We start from the raw sequence: 21,639 nt of genomic DNA on the forward strand, positions 1-21,639 counted from the left end.
TGAGGTTTAGGTTTGAAGTATGGGATGCCTTAACCGTTTCCCACGAACATCACCTTAATTCAAAGGACCTTGGTTTCCATGGTAACTTGCAGATATCCTTTACTAACTCGTGTGTCAGGCTTGTCAGCTATGGTACCAAGTTAGACTTTCAGTAATACATTAGCAGATTGACTTAGTTGAACTTAACACTTAATGGAAAGGTTATTTGTCCTTCTTAATGAGTTGGTTGTGTCCTTATATCAGCATATAGAAACTAATTAGCATATATCACAATATAGAGTGTGAAGAAGCATTTTATAATAGAAATTAAATCATATCAGACAAAAATTGTTACTGTGGGTTGCAAATAAATGCTAAACCTAAACATTTCCAATATGCCCTTAAAATACTGTTGAACATGTAGACCTTCAAAAACACAGTGAGGAATCAAACTAATAGCCATTTATAAGGGTTACACAAAAGGGAACATTTTGTCAGATCTATCAAGAGCGCCATTTCGGTGACCTTGGCAGAATGAGAGTCTTTAAAGATCCATTTAATTGATGTCTTCAGTCTGAAGTTCACTTCAACTCATAAAACCTGTGACCTTAGCTTTAATTACAGACCTGAAGTTTTACTCCTCTCTGTAATAAAACCACTTTGTGTAACTCAAATGGTCACATAAAGCACCATCCATCTCATCCCATTCATTTAACATCACATGGAAGAAAAGAACTTCAGATCAGATATTCTTTGTATTGTACTTGTCTGCCTAATGCAGAATTAAATCAAATCAAACATTAGGTTTAAAGCCTTTCTAAAAAGCCATTTTAAACAAACTTCTTTTAAATTATTTCAAAGGAATCAAACTAATGTCACTTCATTGAATTTATAAATAAATAGAAAAATAAGCTTTAACTTATGCTTTTGTCAAAGTTAAAGAGTTACAAAACTTAAAAAATACATATGAAAAATGAAACAAAAGGAACTGAAGAGGAGTGATTTGCAAAATGAAAAGGAAACCACCAACTACTCTATCACCAACATTCATACCACATTCCCGTTCTTTGAATGTTTAAGAAACATTTTAAACCCTTGTCTGAACACCAATTCATCTGGCAGTAATTGGAGTAATTTGGCACTCTGATTGGTGAATGAGTTTGGGGTGCACAGGAAACACCCACAAGTCTGTACAAGGAAAAATCTTTCCATCAGATTGGTGTAGGTAAAAAAATCTTCCAGCAGGGATCTAACTTAAATACGACTCCTGGACGGAAGAATAAAACGAAAAAATGCATTTTCTAAAGCTAATAAATAAAAACCTTTTCTCTCAAGTAACTGTCTATGTCAACAGTAAGAAGAAATTTCTACAAACTACAACAACTGAATCAAATCCAGTGTGTACATGTTTATGGTTACTCAGTAGACATCTCTGTATGAGATCTTCCTGCCTGTTTATTATTTCTTGAGCTAGACCAGCCATAGGTGCCCTACAGGGCTGCCGCATTCTCCACATTAACTGACCGCTTTGGCTTTCTCATTACTTATGCATAGGCCTATACTTTCCTCCTCATTTCGCCTTACCTCTGGGGCACTTGACCCTTTGGGCTTAATCTTTATAAGTGATGCAAGGCCCTACAATTTGAACTGCATGGTGCTTAACTGCTCCCATTGCTGGCATGCAAGTGGAACACCAAGGTCGTTTTTGTGACCCTCCATGACAGATGCTTTTCTTTGTGCCTTCAGTTGTTCAAGAACATATCAGTAATACTTGCTACATATATTCAGCTTTAAATCGTCGTACAACATCTTGGTTGATTAAAAAAAAAGAAAATCTGGGCTTGCATGCATTATATTTTGACTTGTTCACTGGTGTTTTGACCAATATTGTTGCCAAGCACATAATTGAAATACATATACACTGAATTAACAATTGCAAAACATAATTTCTAATGGCTGAATGCATCATTGTTATGTGTGCATTCAAAAGCAACTGCATTTAATTTCATGGAAGCTTACCCAGATACAGTGTCACTGAAAAAACTGAATGTCAAAACAACGTGCAACTATGCATTGATTTAATTAATCTATTTCAAAACCAAATATTATATACCTGCCATATATTAATCACTAAAATATTTTTTTGCATGTGTTAAATACACTTGCTCTTAGTTTCTTGATATACACATACACTGTTTTCTCTGTAAACTTTACAATTTGTTTAGTGACATGCTAAAACAGATATTTCTGATGCATATTACTGAATCTTTACTATGAAATATCCATGAACAACATGCAAACAAACAACATTCTGGTAATCCTCATAATCCTCGTAATCTCATTTGTGCCTTTATTTAAATCAAAAGGATTTTATCAGTAAATTGATTTTGAATGTAAGTTTCCATTCATTTTCAAAGACTTTCTTTCTTTCTCTGTCATTAGCGTTGAATTAGCACCACCAAAATGTAATTACACTTGACTTTGTAAAACTGATAGTTTGTGTTGTGTTAATGGTACCTGTGGGATCTGCTGAGATTTGCACAGATACATATTTTAGAGCTGTCAGCGTCACTTTCCATCACCCGCAGGCCTTGTTTACACCTGATGTTAACATCTGTCTTGGGTGATCACGACTGGTCAGGCGAGACAGATTGTTTACACACATGCATCACAAATGCGTCTTCTGTGACCACTTGTAAGTCTTGTCAAGTGGAAGGTCTTTGATTTTGTGACTACTGCACTACAATAGTTTGTTTCTGTAAGCTGGTAAAGTGCATTTAAAGAAATGGTCCATCCTTTCTCCCACATATACAGTACTTCAGTCTAACCACAAACTGATGCTTATAGAATTATATCTGTCCATCAGTGGTAGAGATTTTTCAGTGACTCTTTCTGCAGTTACACCATTAATTCAGCTGATTTGTTCAAAAACTCTGATTTATTCAGGAACGAAGCAAGTAACTGTTCTTATAAGTGAATCATTGACTCTTTTAGATTAACAAAGGGTGTTGCACACCCAGCCCGATCTCACGGCAATTTGTACATATTTTATGAGGTGGTTTATTCGTACGACCTCACTAGTACAAATTTATAAGATTTTTGCTAAATCGTACGTATTTTACGAGTTGCCAATTAGTATGAATTTGTAAGAATGACCTACAACAAACCCCACCCCTAAAACTACCCATCACTGGGATTTAGACAATTCGTACAAAATCGTACGAGTGAGGTCGTACGAACTAGCCACCTCGTAAAATACATACGAATTGGTCGTGAGATAGCGTTGGCACACCACATGTGTCTGGTGGATGACAGATAATCCTAAAATGTGAACACAGTACATTTTATGTAGTATTTTTTGTCCTGAAAGTATACTAATGGATAATTTTAATAACATTAATATAGAACTTATTGTTTTTAATAAGCAAAAATTCAATTTTAATAATGATCAAATTGGTGTTAAAATATATATATTCAAGGTGATAGACATCCAAAGTTGTCCCTGTATGCCTGGCCAACCAGTTCCACATGCTGGGTCTCATTTAACCCAGTTACATAAGCAGCCCCTGTCCTCCTTTTACTAGAATACTGAGTGTCAAATTTAGTTCCAGTGTTTATGAATTACTAATATGTTCCCTGCAGGCTTTCTTCATCCATCTATAGACCGCAATGAACGAAATATAAGTAAGAGACTGAAACAAACAGGAGAACAAAGAGCTGCCGATTCATCAAACATTATTGATGGCAATTTTTATTAAAATTTTTTGGCTGGATGTTTCCTACCATACTATGGTCCTGTTTGTCAATAAATATTGCATTTACAGAATTTGGCAGAGGGACCGCTCTGAATGACTTTGAATGCTGAAAAAGGCATTTATTTTTTTTATCGGGTTTAAGTGTTTCAGTCAATTGATGTGCTAGTTAGTTGTGTATTCATTCTCTTGAAAATCTCAGCTGAAAGCATCATGCATCAGATTTCCCATCACATATTTTGGACTCTATGAACTCAGTGCATTTCTTGCTTTTTTATTAAACTGACTGAATGCACCTGGACACTGTTTTAAAAAGCTTTTCCCATTTCAGGGCTCTCTTAATATGAATAAATATAATGGCTTACTTACTCAAATGAAATGTTAACTTTCTACAAACACATTTGGCAGACTGGCTTTATGGCAGGTTTGTAAATGTTATATTTTCTCTTTAAACACGCGCACGCACACGCACACACAGAGACAGTGGGGCAAATAAGTATTTGATACAATGCTGATTTTTCAAGTTTTCCCACTTAAAAAGAATGGAGAGATCTGTAATTTTCATCGTAGGTACACCTCTACTGTGAGAGACAGAATATATATAAAAAAAATCCAGAAAATCACATTGTATGATTTTTGAATAATTAATTTCCATTTTATTGCATGAAATAAGTATTTGATCACCTACCAACCAGCAAGAATTCTGGCTCTCACAGACCTGTTAGTTTGTCTATAAGAAACCCTCCTATCCTCCACTCATTACCTGTATTAATTGCACCTGTTTGAACTCGTTACCTGTATAAAAGACACCTGTTCACACGCTCAATCAATCAGACTCCAACCTCTCCACTATGGGCAAGACCAAAGAGCTGTCTAAGGACACTAGGAACAAAATTGTGGAACTGCACAAGGCTGGGATGGGCTACAGGACAATAGGCAAACAGCTTGGTGAGAAGGCAACAACTGTTGGTGCAATTATTAGAAAATGGAAGAAATTCAAGATGACTGTCAATCTCCCTCGGACTGGGGCTCCATGCAAGATCTTGCCTCGTGGAGTATCAATGATCCTGAGAAAGGTGAGGGATCAGCTTAGAACTACACGGGAGGACCTGGTCAGTGACCTGAAGAGAGCTGGGACCACAGTCTCAACGGTTACCATTAGTAACACACTACACCGTCATGGATTAAAATCCTTTAGCGCACGCAAGGTCCCACTGCTCAAGCCAGCACATGTCCAGCCTCGTCTGAAGTTTGCCAAAGACCATCTGGATGATCCAGAGGAGGCATGGGAGAAGGTCATGTGGTCAGATGAGACCAAAATAGAACTTTTTGGTATAAACTCCACTCGCCGTGTTTGGAGGAAGAAGGATGAGTACAATCCCAAGAACACCATCCCAACCGTGAAGCATGGGGGTGGAAACATCATGCTTTGGGGGTGCTTTTCTGCAAAGGGGACAGGACGACTCCACCGTATTGAGGGGAGGATGGATGGGGCCATGTATCGCGAGATTTTGGGCAACAACCTCCTTCCCTCAGTAAGAGCATTGAAGATGGGTTGTGGCTGGGTCTTCCAGCATGACAATGACCCCAAACACACAGCAAGGGCAACTAAGGAGTGGCTCTGTAAGAAGCATTTCAAGGTCCTGGAGTGGTCTCCAGACCTGAACCCAATAGAAAATCTATGGAGGGAGCTGAAACTCCGTGTTGCCCAGCAACAGTCCCAAAACCTGAAAGATCTGGAGAAGACCTGTATGGAGGAGTGGGCCAAAATCCCCGCTGCAGTGTGTGCAAACCTGGTCAATTGATTAAAAGATGAATATGAGACAAAACTACATAATGTCACATTTTATTATTAGCCGTTTCAACACATATATGTTTTACCAAATGAAAAGAAAAGCACTTTTAGAGTTCATCCCACTCATTGATGTGAGCAAATATTGGGACCGTTGAACCAGTGGGGATTTCTTTAAGACTGCAAGGGAAGCTCGGCTTCCCCTATAATATCAAAAAATGAATGGTCAAATATGTACTATTGTGTTAACATTTTATTGATTAAAAATGCGTTAGAACATGTTCATCTTGAAGACGAGTTCGTTCAGAATCAGCTACGTATAGCAGGTGACTCGATTTCCTTCTCATATATTCCCGTAGCGTCACAGTGTATTTCCCTGTTGAAGCCTAGCGTCCATTGACTTCAATGGGGCTGCTTTGAACTGTTTTTTTCAGTGCTTCGAAACTAGACGGTCATTGGATAAATGCTGCGATTATGTCCCGCCTCCGAACGCTCAGCGTCTCTGGGGATGAATGGAGGAGTGGGCGGGGCTGGACTCCGGGCTTCTGCGTGATGGCTCTGTCGAAAGACTGCATCTCCTTTTGATTGACAGCGATTGTGTCCTATAAGAAGTCGCTGATGCTGAAGCTATTCGAGCCAGTGTTGCCAATTGAGCAACTTTTCAGACCACCCTAGTGACCTTTTTCCCCAAAAGCGACTAGCGACAAATCTAGCGACTTCTTTGACAAACCTTAGCGAGTCTCTGTGATCGCTGGTACTGCAGCAACGGCGCGAGGTCAGCGCGCTTGCACCTCTTTCTCTGTTCAGTGAGCGGCTGAGAGGAGCAGCGCGTTCAGTTCAAATAGATATTATGTTGCTTCTCTAATTTTATATGCATCTAATTTATAGCCGAAACCACAGCACAGGAATTGTCTTATCTTGTGTGTAATATTTGATTTCATCAGACGACGGCTCGATTATAAATTAGGATTTTTGTGCATACTAACTTCTTGGGAGGGAGAGCTGGTTATGTATTCTAAAAGGGCTGCGTTTCAGTCACTATTTCATATTTATCCCGTTGACTGACAACATAAACAGTAAAATATATAAAGGAAAACAGTTTTATTGAGAATTTGGCTACATCAAAATACAGTATGAGCACAGAGAGACAAACAAATGTAAAAGGCAATATGACGCGATGACGTCACGAATATGCTAATTAGCGCATGACGTCATCTGGCGACATTTAGCGACTTTTCAAACTGGCTTTAGCTACTTTCCATCGAAAGAAGTTGGCAACACTGATTCGAGCTCAGTCCCATAGTGGACTTTGCAAGTGTAGTCAAAAGACAAACTGCTGCAACTATTTCTTGATATTTGCTTGGCGAAATTGCTGGCCAATTTTCATTATACATTTCACACAATTATACACCACATTCCTTGTTTCAGTTTAACCTAATTCCCACATTTCCTCCGTCGAGTTTAATATGTTTTTTACATCGTTTGTTCATTCATTCATTCATACAGTAGGCCAGGTGGTGAACTAGCCAGCTAGCAAACTGCACACGATGGCAGAATTTACGTATAAATAAATGGACAATTTTTATGATGTAGGCCGAAAATGAGCTTCCCCTCTTTGAAAGACCAGCAGCCGCCACTGAGTTGAACATAAGGCAGATATAAAAGATTAAAAGCTATTATTTAGTTGCAGATCCCTTGAGCACAATCACAGCAGTGAGTCTGTGACCCATAGACATCACCAGACTCTTGGTCTCATCCTTTGAAATGCTTTTCTCAGCCTTTAATGCAGCCAATTCCAATTGTTGCTTGTTTCATGTTCAATCGAATTTAAATCTGGAGATTGACTTGGGAAATCTAAGACTTTCCATTTCTTTGCCCTTATAAATTCCTTGTCTGAACTGGTAGGGTGTTTTGGGTCATTGTCCTGATGCAACATGAAGCACTTCCCAATGAATCTGGTGGTATTTTCTTGAATATTGGTAGGCAAGATGGTACCCTTCCAAATTCATTCTGCTACTGTCATCATACATTAAGCCATCAGTAAAGTTGAGAGGGCCTGTTCCAGATGCAGCCATGCATGCCCATGCCACGACACCACCTCCACCATGCTTTACAGATGAGGCTGTATGCTTGGGATCATTGCAGTTCCCTTTTTTTCTCCACATATTTGCTTTCCCATCACTTAGATAAAGGTTCATCTTTGTTTCATCGGTCCATAAACAGTTCCAAAACTCTTCTGGCTCACCTTTGTGCTTTTTTGCAAACTCTAATCTTGCCTTTCTATTTTTGGTGCTGGTCAGAGGTGTGTATCTTGCTGTGTAGCATCTGTAATTCTGTGTCAAAGTTTCCTGAGGACAGTAAATTGTCAGAGCATCACCCCAGCTTTCTGGAAGTTGTTGGTGATTTTACAGAAACGTCTTTTGGGATTCATTTTCACAGCTTTTATGATTTGTCTGTCATCAACTACTGTTGTTTTCTCAGACGATCAGGTCGTTGTTGGTCGCTGGTGGTTTCCAAACTCTTGATTTCTCCATGCCCATTGTTTTTGCTAGAGCTCCAACTGACTTCCTCTTTTCTTTTAGCATCCAAATTGTGTGCTTTTCTCTCAAAGTCAGCTCCCTCGTCTTCATCCTGGTTTGTGTGTGTCATCATCGAATGCAAGATTCAGAATACAGAAATAATGGATATAACTGATACGACACATTCCCTGCTTTTAATATCTGAAGAATTAATGCAACAGGACACAGCTGATCACTTAGAAAGACCTGTGAGGCAACGGTTCCAATACTTATGCTCACATCAGATAGAGGGATGAATCTCTAAAAGTGCTGAACTTCTTAGCTGGTAAAACATCTATGTGTTGAATCACCCAATAATAAAATGTGACATTCTGTAGTTTTATCTCATATTCATCTTTTAATCATATTTGTAAATGTCTTGACTCCATAGCCAACAGAGCAATTTTTAAAAGTCTTTACTGTTCCAATACTTTTGGAGGGCACTATATATATGTATATCTCAGTAATAACATACAACTGGATTATTTGTCTCTTAGCTGTCTAAACTTCTCTTTAACCATGTCTAAGATGTTTAGTTCATACCCTCCTAACTCAGACTACTAAGACATTGAGCTACATTTCTCATATATTCTTTTTGATATTGTCAGTATTGTGTTCTCAGTGGAGTTGCCCTCCTCCTCAGCTATGTTACTTCATACGCTGAATTCTCAGCTTTCCTGTCACAGATGCTGCCTTTGAAATGGATTTTCTTTATGTAAAGAGCGGTAAGCACTCTTCTCGCTGCGGGTCACTGAACAGGTGTGAGAATTAAAGCATGCAAATATTCAATGTCGTCAATGATTTCAGAATAATAATTCTGGGCTGAACAGAAATTTCTCAGCACAAGGTTCAGCATAATAAATTTGATTTATGCTGAAAAGTTTAGTCATTTTAGCTGATTTGATTTTGTATTAAAGCAGCAGTTTTGCTTTGGGGTTCAGATTTTATATTGGATTTTATATCAATATTCGACCCAGGACTCTTTATGGCACAAACATTATCAAAAACAGCATGTGATATTGAAATTCTTATTAATATTGAAATTCTAATTTATTTGCACTTTAAAAACGGCATTGTATACTTGTTAGCGTGTAAAAGTAATTAAAATTTAAACTTGCAGGCTTAAGTTATTATTAGCAATAAATATTATTGGAAATATTAATAAATATAAATATTGACGTAGGCTGAAAGGGAAAGAGGAAATGACAATCTTTTTATTCTACCATATAAAAGTTAAGCCAATTTATTTAGATATTGTAATTACACATCATCAAATTTTTGTTGCATTTTTTTTATTTATAGTTAACTTTTTTCTGTGACCATATTTTAGGTTGCAACTCAGCAGTTGTTAACTTGTTTGATCAAAAATAAATAAATAAATTGGTACTAAAAAAATACCAAAGCAGTTTTTAGTAGCATGACCAATCTTTGCTGTACAGCACTGCACTTAAGTAATTACCTAACTGTCACCTTCCACACTTACTTTATTATAGCACAAGTATTTGTCTTCTTTAAAATGACATATGCTTCTCTATACAATACATCACTGTCCGATAGTGCACTATATTGCATTATGCATTTGCTGTTCATTATTTGAATGAGGATTTATGTGAAGCTAAATACAATTGCGCACTGATAGCCTAACTCCTAGCATAATCAGTGCAGTAAACCTGTGAGCCAGTGAGGTACATCCCTGCCTCTCTGCCTTGTATTAGATTAGAGCCTGTAGGTTGCAGAATGTGTTGCTACAAGTTATCAAAGCACATCAGATTTCCCAGGCCCTCAAGTCTGTACTTAACCATTGTGACAGAGTGGGAAAAAGATGCTTTTACTATGAAACCGGAAAGAGGTTGTTGTTTGACTCTTAATGTGACAAAAGCACACTTCTCAGTGTGACAAGGGGAAAAAATCAAGAGAATTCCAGAAACTGGGAGTATGGAAATACATGCAGCTATAAAACACATCCTCGGTTTCGCTTTTATTTAAATAACAGCAAATTTGCATGTCTGGTTGAATTGAATTGTCTTTGGAGACCTTGAAGGCTGAGAGGCAAGTGCATGTAACAAGTTGTAGAGCAATTTGTGTTGCTTGGTTTGAGTTCTCAGTGGTGCGATTACTCCTTCTGTCAGGTCCAAATAAAGACAGATTGAAACATGTTGGAACTACAACACATGACCTGAACAATCCAATCAGATATCAGCATCATGAATGTGCCTGTAAAACATAAATGCGTGCATGCATTCAGAACTTCACTCCTTTGGAAAGTTGTGTTGGCTTTAATAAAACCAGTAATAGTATCATTTCAGAATGGCCGCTTTAGCATGAAGTGCTGTAAAATTGCTTTTCAGATCTGACATTTGAGTGGCACAATAGGCAAATTGCCATTTTATATTACAGCTGGGCGAAAGTGTTTCACACAGATTGAAATGCAGAATTGTGGCCCTGACCAAATTGGCATGGAGTTTGATGTGTGACCGTCCTCCTTTTCTTGTCACAAACATCAGCCCCTGCTGCCCTTCCTCTTATGCCTCAGTACATCCGTCGACATCTTGCTTTTTGTTGTTTTTCCATCCATAGCCGTGAATCTCCTCAGTCAATATCATTCCTTTTAACCCTGCTCTCACAATATCTGAGCATCTAAATCAATTGTCAGATCATTTGATAAGAATGTAATCAGATCGCTCAGAATTGGGCTTAAAAAAAGACAATGCCCTTGAAGAAAACGTAATTGGAGAGGAATGTCTGGCAGTAGCATGATTGATGTGGGTATTGTGCTTTTGTTGATAACTAGCAGATTGAAGATTGGATAACAGTCACTGTTGACACTTCTCTTTCACTGAAGCGACAGTGTCCCACTTTCCTCACAACAGAACACAGCAGGTTAGAAATTTTGCTGTAACCTTTATAAAGTAAAAAATTGCACAACTTTTATTTTTTATTATCCTAGGTTTTGTTTAGTAGAAAAACTGTTGGCCGTGTTGGGAAAGTGACGAGACTTAATAAAACTCTCATATGGAACATTGATCTTTCCGGGCAGAGGTGAAGGCCTTTCAGTCTGACTAAGAGCTCAGGATAGACATGTTCTCAAATATATAGTAAATATATCCAGAAAGATGATAAAGGATGGAAATTGTGAAGAATTTAACAATTTATGTTCCTTATGGATAAATTCATGTAACAAACAACATACTAAACAAATAAATAGATTTATTTAATTATATATATATATATATATATATATATATATATATATATATATATATATATATATATATATATATATATTAATATTTATAAAATGCTACTGACAGAGCACATCTTTAACAACACATGGACATAACTAGTCAATATCAATACAGTTTATTTAGATGTGTTTGATTCATTAAAAGAGTATAATTTATTTAGGAATCTGTGTAACTGAACTATAATGGCCGCTCTTTATGTTTTTGATTTATTAAAAATAACCTGGAATAGTCAGTCATTCTTGAGTTGGACCAATATGGATATGCTGCATGTTTTTAACTAAAAAGAACGCTGATAGTCATTTGTTCTGGAGTTGGACTAACATAGCTGTATGTTTTTGATTCACTAAAAAGAACTAGATTATAAGTGTCATTTGTTCATTGCCTCACACTGTCGACTATCAAACAGTAAACAATAGAATATGTTTTCACCTTTTCTAACTCTTCTACTCAAAACAATTACTCACAGCCACAACATTTGTTTCCTGACTGTACACTATGTACCTGAAACACGTTCTCTTTCAGCAGCTTCATGCTGTATTCCATGAAAGTATGACGGTAATAACATGATCTTTACCTGAAATTTACCTGATCCATGTAGAATCTGTATATGGCACTACACAGTACACTAAACATTATGCATTAACAAATCATAATTCAGTCATCTTCAGATTGTCAGTGGTGCCTCAGAGGTCTTTTGGAACACAGTTATAGACCTCATAAATAAAACTCAGTCATGCAAAATGCTTTTCTGTATGACATCCTGGAAGAAATTTCTCAGTACCTCAGTAACAGACCTACAGGGTTTGTCTAATTAAATTTGCTCTCTAATGAACAAGCTGAGGTATGTGCTTTTTTTTTTACCCAGAGCCAAATTGTTTAAAATGACAGAAGATATTAAATAGACATTTTCTAGCAGACTTAGATGTAGAATATTTTTGACACCTCATAAATGATTCATAAACATTATTTTACATTTAACAAATGTCAAAGAAGATTAGAAATATATTTGAGTACATTTAAATGGTTAAAAAAAAAAATCTAAACTTTTTGAAGCAGTGAATAAATCTAACTCAAAACATTTGAGTTCATAGAGTACAGTAAATACAAAGTTCAGTCATGAAACTCTAGATGCCACAGGTCAACAGGATCTAACTCAATCTGATATAATCACATTATTATTCACATGGTGCAGCCAATTGGTTGTAGTTGCATCAGCAGCCAATGAGCTTGCTGCTCAACATTCAGATACTTGGCCAGATACTTGATATACATGTCTGTGGGTGTATTGCCAGTAGCAAGTCTCGGTATACTTGCTCTGTTGCAGATCTATTCTACCAAGACCAAAATCATTAACATTTCTATGTATACTTCCATGCTAAACTGCCATGTAATCATCCTCTCTCTCTCTCTCTCTCTCTCTCTCTCTCTCTCTCTCTCTCTCTCTATATATATATATATATATATATATATATATATATATAATTTGCAAAAACAGATAACTCCGTTTTTTTTTTAATTTTCAAAAATCATGTTTTTTATTATGTTATCATGTTTTTATTGTGTTAGTTAGCTTTATTTTGTGGTATTCTTTTAACCTAATCAAAATAACCCAACTGCAGTTTGACTGAGATTAATTGGAATGCACGATGGAAAAACATGATTTTTGAAAATAGTAAAAAAACGGAGTTATCTGTTTTTGAAAATGAACTCTTCATATATATAGATATTGCACATGGTGGACTTTCGAGGCATGTGTCAAATAGCCATGTAAATGGATGAAAGTATGTTTTCTAACCAATAAGACAAAAACAAACAAAAAAACAATAACAGTAACAATCAACAACAATTTTTGAGCCCAAGCAGATAATTTTGAGTAGAGAATGAACTCCAGACTACATCAAAACTGGCTAACAATGAAACAATGTATGCATTATTCATACTCTGGTCCTGGGATTCCCGGAGAATACGGTAATCCATGTGATGCCAGACATCATAACTAGTTTACCACAACAGTGTCCACTGCTGCTTGTAAACAGCTTCATGGATTATAAAAAGAGAGAATTCCCTTCCTGTTTGGTTTATGTGTAACTTGTGAACAGTTTTGTGAAAAGCTTTCAAACTCTTTTGACAAATCTAGCCTTAAGATGGCCTGTACAAAGTTTAGTGGAGAATTTATGAAAGCAGTGGTTAAAAAATATGCATTTTCAAGATTCAGAACGTCTGAAAATCTAGTCTGGAAGTCAAAATCTCTTTGATGGTGCAAGAGAGTTTGAGGGAACAACCTGCAAACTGGCATCAGGAATATTGAGACAATAAGTATGCTGACATCATTACAAAAGATCACAAAGAATAAAGCAGGAGGGATAATTTTTAGGGGATTTGTCATGTTGAACATAAGATTATAATATTTAACATATCAAATTTAAAGTTTGAGTTAGACATGTAGTTTGAGAAAGGACTTTGTAGGGACTTATTAGGTCACAGATGATTAATTTAGGGACGTCTATGTGTGCTGTTGTGAGCGTGTTTTTGTGAAGTAGTTTTTCTAATCCCCTTGCGTTGAAAATGGCAGCATCTGACCCATTAACCATATTCAACCTAAATTTAGTTTTTCTCAGGCAATAGCGTGAGTGTCCTTCTTTCTGTCCAGAGGGACCGCAATAACACAGACCAAAAGAAGTGAAAAGGGCCAATGAAACAGTTTTTGCATATGGTCCTTTGGGTTTGACTGGGATTAGAGAAATTAGCATATTCCTAATGTTGGCCAATAACCCTATAGTGTCTTTAGGGAAATCAATACAGTTACAAAACAGAGCAGGGTCTTAAATTAGGTGTCCTTTGGCAGTAGTGTGAATTCTGCTTTGACGGGTGGCTTTATGGTTAGTGCTCAGCCTTATAGACCTGGTTTCAAGAATCGAGACATCTCTTGTGCAGGTAACTTCATATGTTTGTGTTTGACTTTTTTTATAGAAAGGCTATAGGGAAAAAGAGAACAAAAAGTTCTAAACAACAATTAAGAAGCAATAAAAACATCTCTCCCTTGTCAATTTGTATAATTAGTGCTATCATCCACTGTGATTTTCATGCCTAGTGTGTTTCTGAACACATTGTTCATCGGCATGATGGATGTAGCATGATGGATGCATCTTGCCTACTCATTTCCCTCATGTCACAGGGTTAACAGCATTTCTAGAGATGTTTCTCAAGATAATGTGCTTCCTGCTATGGAGATAATACATGCAAAGTAGCTTAGTTCAACAGCATTCAGTTTCATCTTATCCTCACGTATATTTTCTTTGATTCATTCTGTTTCTTTAGTTCAACCTCAGATTGCCTAACAATGTTTGGACAGCAGAGTTATATGCAAACCACCTAAATTATATGTAATTAAATTGTCTTTTAAAGTATATAAATCATACCATATCCAAAGAAATACTGTACTTAGCAGTGTGAAATAATATTAAATGTAATATACATGCAATTAGATCATTCTAAATACAACATCAGAATACAAATCAATATTCTTTATTCCACATACATGTATTTTTTCTTTTACTTTGAACTGTTTACAATCTAAATGATTCAACAACAAAATGATAAACTACCACAACAAAGTCAGAATTGTTTACTAGGGAAGGAAAGAAAAAGAAAAATAATAATTAAAAAATGAATAATGGTATCTTGACTGGAAATGGAGACATTTTGCATTTTGTACCAGATGAGGGGTTAAAGTCACAGAAATGGACAAGAGCACAACTAAAAATGGTGTGTGTTAATTAATGTGTATACTTGTAGCAAAATCATAGGGGGGAAAAAATCATGAATTTAAACCATTTGAAAATCTTCATCTTGTATTATTGAGATTGAACGTAATGGCCTTTTTGTTAATAAATAATCTCTCTTCTTTTTTTCCAGATTATAAACAAATATAATATTCTTCATATCAGGAGAATAACTTGGGGCAGACAAACGGTACACGTTTCCCGGAGTAACATTTCACACCCGCTAAAGCCCTTTGTCCTCCATCCTCAAACAGTTTGATTAACGAGACGATGGCTTGATCACACAGTATTTCCTTCGATTCAAGGGAAATGTAAATTTTGGCGGTCATTGCATTTTGTGAACAATGCAACAAAAGAAAGTGTTTATACATGTTAACATACACATACATAACTGAGCATTACGTACATATATGCAGGATAATGAGGGAGAGAACAGATTCCCGATCATCTGTTGGTCGCAGTGAGAAAGCATGTGCGAGCCTCGGCAAATAAGAGTAATACTTGAATTTTACAAATCGGTTCTGTACACAATTTGTGTTGAAGTGTTGGTGAACATCCCTACCAAGAGGGTTTCATACAAATTGAAAGTGGTTCATTATTGACACATATTATTCCCCTTGCGCATCCAGTGAAGTCCAAGCTTAACCAAAACATGGACTGAATCTTAGGGACTGTTGAGTTTCCTGGTATTGGTCTGAAGGAGTCCTGTTCCAGGTACCATTTGTGAAACATAGATCAGCAAAAGTTCCCACTGGTTTTACTTTCAACGTGTTAAATCATTTTCATGTTAAAGCGACGTGGCCCAGCACCCTGGTCTGCCTCCTCAGCGGAGGTCCCATTGGACTTTGAGCGTGGCACGTACTCAATATCAATATTGTTTTTATGTTTGCCTTTTCCCCGACTCCATACAAACAGGAGCAGGAAGCAGAAGAGAACCACTCCTAGGAATGTGAAACAGCCCATGGCTGTAGAAACTAAGATAGTCTTTAGGTCCAGGCCATAGGTCACATTGGGGAGGTTGGTACCATTGGCAGTGGCATTGCTTGTGTCCGTGTAATGCTGGGTCCTGTTGGCATACAGCGAGCCCAGACTTTTCACTGCCAGTGAAACCATAAGAGTGTCATTGCCTGCTGTGTTCGAGGCCACACACATATACACACCGTCATCCTGAACCTCCGCCGCCTTGATATCCAATGAGCCGTTGTTGTGGACTGTCACCCTGCCGTGGCTCCTGTTGGTCAGGTGTCTCCGGCGTGGGGTGACCCAGGAAATAGTGGGCCGCGGGGTACCCTCTGCACTGCAGTGTAAACGGGCAGACTGTCCCTCTTCCACGGACACCATCTGAGTCCGATTTTCTCGGATCTTCGGCTTGGTGCAGGTCACGTAGTAGGATAGAAGGGTCTCTTTGAACTCCTTGAAGGGGCGTCCATGGATTCCTTCCGGAGTGCTGCACTCAGGCTGGGTGTCACCAAAAGAAATGGAATGGCGCCTTTGCAGCAACCACATGAGTCGGCAGTCACACACCAGAGGATTGTTGTTGATCAACAGCACCTCTAGGGCCTCAGAAGCATGGAATACACCTCTCTCCAGTGTATCAAGGCGGTTGTGGGAGACATTTAGCGAACGGAGCCAGCGGATGCCCTGGAAAGCGTAGGGTTCGATGGACACCAGTTGAGACCCAGCCAGCCTCAGCTCACGCAATCGCACCAGGTCCTGAAGCAGGCCACCCTCCACCGTCCGGATACGACTGGAGGAGAGGTTAAGGTGCGTGAGGTAAGGCAGGTGGCGAAGAGCCTGGTAAGGGAAAGTGGACAGGTTGGTGTTGGTAATAGAGAGCGTGGTGAGGTTGAGGCCATGCAGAGAATTAGCAGGGACCAAATCTAATGATGGCCAATTGTCGATCTCAAGGTGACGAAGGTGGAACAGCTTCTTGAAGGAGTAGGGGTGTAGAGAGCTGATACTGAGGTAGCGCATATGTAGGCTCACCAGGTTGTGCAGGTGGGACAGGGCATCTGTGGGCACCACCGTCAAGTTACAGCGCTCCAACGTCAGACTCTCCAGTGACAATAGTCCACTGAAGGCCCGATGTGAGATGTAAACCAGCTCATTGTCTCCAACTTCTAATGACCTGAGGTTGCGCAGGTCCTGGAACATATAGTCCACCAGAATGACAACTTTGTTGTCACTGATATCCAGGTTCGTCAGGTTGGAGAGGCCGGAGAAGACGCCTAGAGAGAGGAGCTTGATACGGTTGCTCTTTAAGCTCAGTGTGTGGAGGCTGTAGAGCGAGTTGAAGGCTCCAGGCTCAACGTAGCCGATGATGTTCCCACTCAGGTCCAGTTCTTCTATGTGTGGATAGACAGCAAAGTCATCAGGATTGACGGCTGGAATGCGATTCTTGCTGAGATCAAGGATTCGTGTCTCAGTTGGGACTCCATCAGGGATGGCATTGTAGCGCTTGCGGTGGCAGATAACAGAGCGGCTCTGGGCAGAGCACTCGCAGCGGGCGGGGCAGGCCAGAGTGGAGCCCACGAACACGGCCACCAGGGCCAGCCCCAGCAAAGGCTGCCAGCAAGACACGGCTGTGTGCAGCATGACTCGACTCAAACAGTCCACCATACTGTCATGGCTCTGAAAGAAACAGATAAAACAAAAAGTTAATATGTGAAATAACATGTTTTGGCAAAGCATAAAAGCCGCAAGTAATATCCACTTTGCGAATTTAGCAAAAAAAAAAAAAAAATGGCTGAACTAGGTATTTAATCCCATTTACCAATACTGGTTAGTGTCTTGTAACATTATATGCACAACATGGATTCATCTAAAACGGCAGGAGACACTACTCTACACTACACTACTCACTAACTCACTGGGGAAGTCGTGGCCTAATGGTTAGAGAGCCAAAGGTTGCGGGTTCGAGTCCCCGGCCGGCAGGAATTGTAGGTGGGGGGAGTGAATGTCCAGCGCTCTCTCCACCCTCAATACCACGACTGAGGTGCCCTTGAGCAAGGCACCGAACCCCCAACTGCTCCCCGGGCGCTGCAGCATAAAATGGCTGCCCACTGCTCCGGGTGTATGTTCACGGTGTGTGTGTGTTCACTGCTGTGTGTGTGCACGTTGGATGGGTTAAATGCAGAGCACGAATTCCGAGTATGGGTCACCATACTTGGCTGAATGTCACTTCACTCACTTTTTTTAATAGACTTGATATGAATTTGTTTGTATTGCACATAAAGAACTAGCTGATCGGTGTAGCCATGCACATACAAATGAACACTGCCTCAGTTCTTGCTTGTGGATTTGTATGTGCATGGATTGATTCTTTATTGTTTGCACATGAATTCACAGCCCTACGGATGTCCTGCTGTTTTTCTTTCTCAGTCAGTGCTTTTGAAGATTTGGACTTTCTCACCATTACATTTCTGTGTGGTTTTGCAGTTTTCCTAAAGCTCCTTTTAAAGCGAAATCTTAAAAAAAAAATCTATGCTCATTAATAATAGCATGCAATATTATACCTATTGGAAAGAGTTGTTCAAAGTAATTGTTAAATACATATTCATTAAATGCTAATTTAATTATAAACATTCATAGAGTATTACTTAGAGAAAAAAGACCATAAATTACACAATTAACTTAATATGGTCTTAGTTTCAAAATGGACAGCAGCATAAATTATTTTGGTGTTTGAAAGATTTTGTTCATTATATCAACAGAAAAACCAACTGCTTATCGGATTCAGCCTTGAACATATAAAAAGTAAAAAAAAAAATTATAAAAAGAATATACATCTACATTTATCATTTGTACAGCACAAACACATTTACAGACACAAGACAAACTAGAATTATAGTGATTTCCAAACTGCACTCTGGTGCAACATAAATATAAATAGTTAGAGGGCACAATCCACTGGTGCAGACATTACAGACGCAATTACGTAGATTATTACATAGGCGGAAAAGATGAATAAATGAGGCCTCAGAGGTTAATAAAACACATTTACTGCTTTTTTTAGACATTCACCTTTATACAACCTCTGCACAAGACTCATAACAAATCACAGTTGAGTCATATAATTTTTGTCCTGACATCAACACTCAAATTCAGAATCTGTTTATGTATGTGAGCCCACCCCTAAAAGAGAAGCTGATTGAGGATAAACACAACAGCCAGATGACTTCTTGTTTGTAAAACACCTGTACCGTTTCTTTTAAACTTGTGACCTTGATGTTGGACTCTTTCTGTTGTCACTCTTACCCATTGCTAACGTTTGTCAGATATTACTCTCAGACCTTCATAAAGGCCTTGATTTTAAAGTCAACATGAAAGTCATGTCAACCTTTTTTACTTTCTGTGGAACTTGGTGGTCTTCATACTCTTCAAAATATAATAACTTGTATCACGACTCATGAAACAACTTCCTAGAATTCTTTGAAATAACTTTACTTATTGGCTGACCACTCCTCTTAATCAACCTGGCTCTATTGTGGGGACAACTACCTGATGGACAAAATCAAGCACCGCCATCAAATATTTCTCATTGAATAACCTGTTTAAACTGGAAATATATGTCAAAATTAGTTAAATGAGATGCAAACAACATTTCCTGTTGACTTTCGAAGCCCTGGCAGTGTGATTACTCTTCTCTCTTGTTTGGTGATGTTTTTTTTTTTTTTTTGGCTCAGCATACTCTGCAAAAATCTCACTTCAGTCAAGTCACAGTGGTGTCTGCCTGTGTGCATCAGCGAAAACAAGCACTTACACATGATGCATGTGGAGACACTTTCATAAACGTCCTGCAGTGTGACTAAGTGTGCATGCATTTGTTTGATAGTTTATATAAATATGCAGTTTCACAGTCACATTTGAAATTGAGATGGCTGTTTGTAAGTTGATGCATTATAGTGTTGAAGTCATAGCAACTTTTGCACTGCATCTGGTCGGAATTTACTTCAAATTGTAGGATGTGCATGTCAATGTTTTACCTCTAGAGGACAGGTTTGCATAATAGGGTGATTCAGAAACCCAAATGAGGACATACATAATAACAGATTCAATCAAAGGAGTGCCATTTATTCTGTGTTCATTTGTAAATTTAGACAATATTTCAATAAACAATAATGTAATTTGAACATTTTATGAGCGCTAGATTAAAAATGAGCATTTTTCCTGGTTATTTGTAACCTGTGCACTGTAAATTCTACATAGGAAATTACAATACAATAAATGAACACAATATATCATCTAAATTAACATTAAAAAGACTTTACAGCCTTCAGTGAACAGTGCAAATTAATGAGTGTCAGGAATGCATAATGAACTAGAATTTAATGACGTAAACATAATTTTTTGATTGTTCCTACGCATTTGGCAAAGATAAAACAATGTGATGTTCAAGTAGAAAATGCAAAAATGAGTATCTGCAAAGCTCAACGATGAGTAGTGTGTAAGTGTGTGGGTGTGTGTTGGTGAAGCAGACAGATTGTGAAACAGGTTGTGAAAAGTGCACAGACACAGCAGCTCATCTGGTGTGTCATGGGCCGCACTAAATTTAAAGAGAGAAAAAGAGGTGCTGAAACCCCGCCGGCACAAAACACAGCCTGGTCGAGTTTTTAAACATGTATATGCACTCTCATTATACGACGTGAAATGCCACGCATCCGCAGAGAGCAAATCGCAATTTTAGCAAAAGTATATGGCCTCCTCTTGCACATAACCAGATTAATTGGGTGCAGGTGGTGACGGTGATAGAAGACGTATACATGGGTCAAGATATTGACAGTATTTTCCCTCTACCCAGACAATGACCAGTGAAACAGAGCAGAATAAAATTATTACACAACTCTTCCTTGTTTAGACAGAGTGTCTGTTTTGCCTGACCAAAACATATGCTAATCATCACAAAAATGTTATTCGGTGTCCTGATTATTTCTGGCTTTATTAGCGTTGCCAATTATGCCCTGAAACTAAACAGAATAAAAATAAACGAGACGTAGTATGATAAGACGAGAACACATTCTCCCTCATAGCAGGCCTATGTTTAGATTCCCACAATGAGCAATTTGAAGCGTTAACCTTGTGTTGACATGCGTCTCCAAGAGAGCAGGTGCTCACAGTGAAGAAACGCAAACATGACATCACCGTGTTTGCATCTAGAGTCTTATTAGATGACAAAATTAGTCTTTCTTGCACTAACATGCATATACACAGATAATGACAGACCAGAGTATACAAAAACACGTATTTACACATCCAAAGACACTTCACTACATCATATTTAATGAACAATTTGTACCTAGGTTAACCTTTCACTGATCTTATTGGTTATTTCCCCCAAGCTGAATTTAGATGCTTCTTTGTTAGCTATTCAATACTGTATTGATCGTCACTATCTGGGAGAGTTATATATGGAACCAACTGGTCTTTTGTCTAATCCATATATACAATACATTTGTTCATGACTCATGCCTCATGATATTAACACATTTTCAAATCTCAGGTGGTTTGGATAGGCTAATTACAGCATTCCAC

The 21,639-nt window shown here is 38.2% G+C and overlaps 1 protein-coding gene across 1 annotated transcript; it reads right to left on the reverse strand.

Moving 5' to 3' along the window:
• Nucleotides 1-15,879: 15,879 nt before the first annotated feature.
• LOC306883496 (leucine-rich repeat and immunoglobulin-like domain-containing nogo receptor-interacting protein 2) lies at nucleotides 15,880-17,742 on the reverse strand (the record flags this gene model as incomplete). Its single annotated transcript, XM_079438790.1, has 1 exon — nucleotides 15,880-17,742. The coding sequence occupies exon 1, from the start codon at nucleotides 17,725-17,727 to the stop codon at nucleotides 15,880-15,882; it is 1,848 nt and encodes a 615-aa protein (XP_079294916.1). The 5' UTR covers nucleotides 17,728-17,742.
• Nucleotides 17,743-21,639: the final 3,897 nt, after the last annotated feature.

This window comes from Barbus barbus, assembly GCF_936440315.1.
Source record: "Barbus barbus genome assembly, chromosome: 17".
NCBI classification, from domain to species: domain Eukaryota; kingdom Metazoa; phylum Chordata; class Actinopteri; order Cypriniformes; family Cyprinidae; genus Barbus; species Barbus barbus.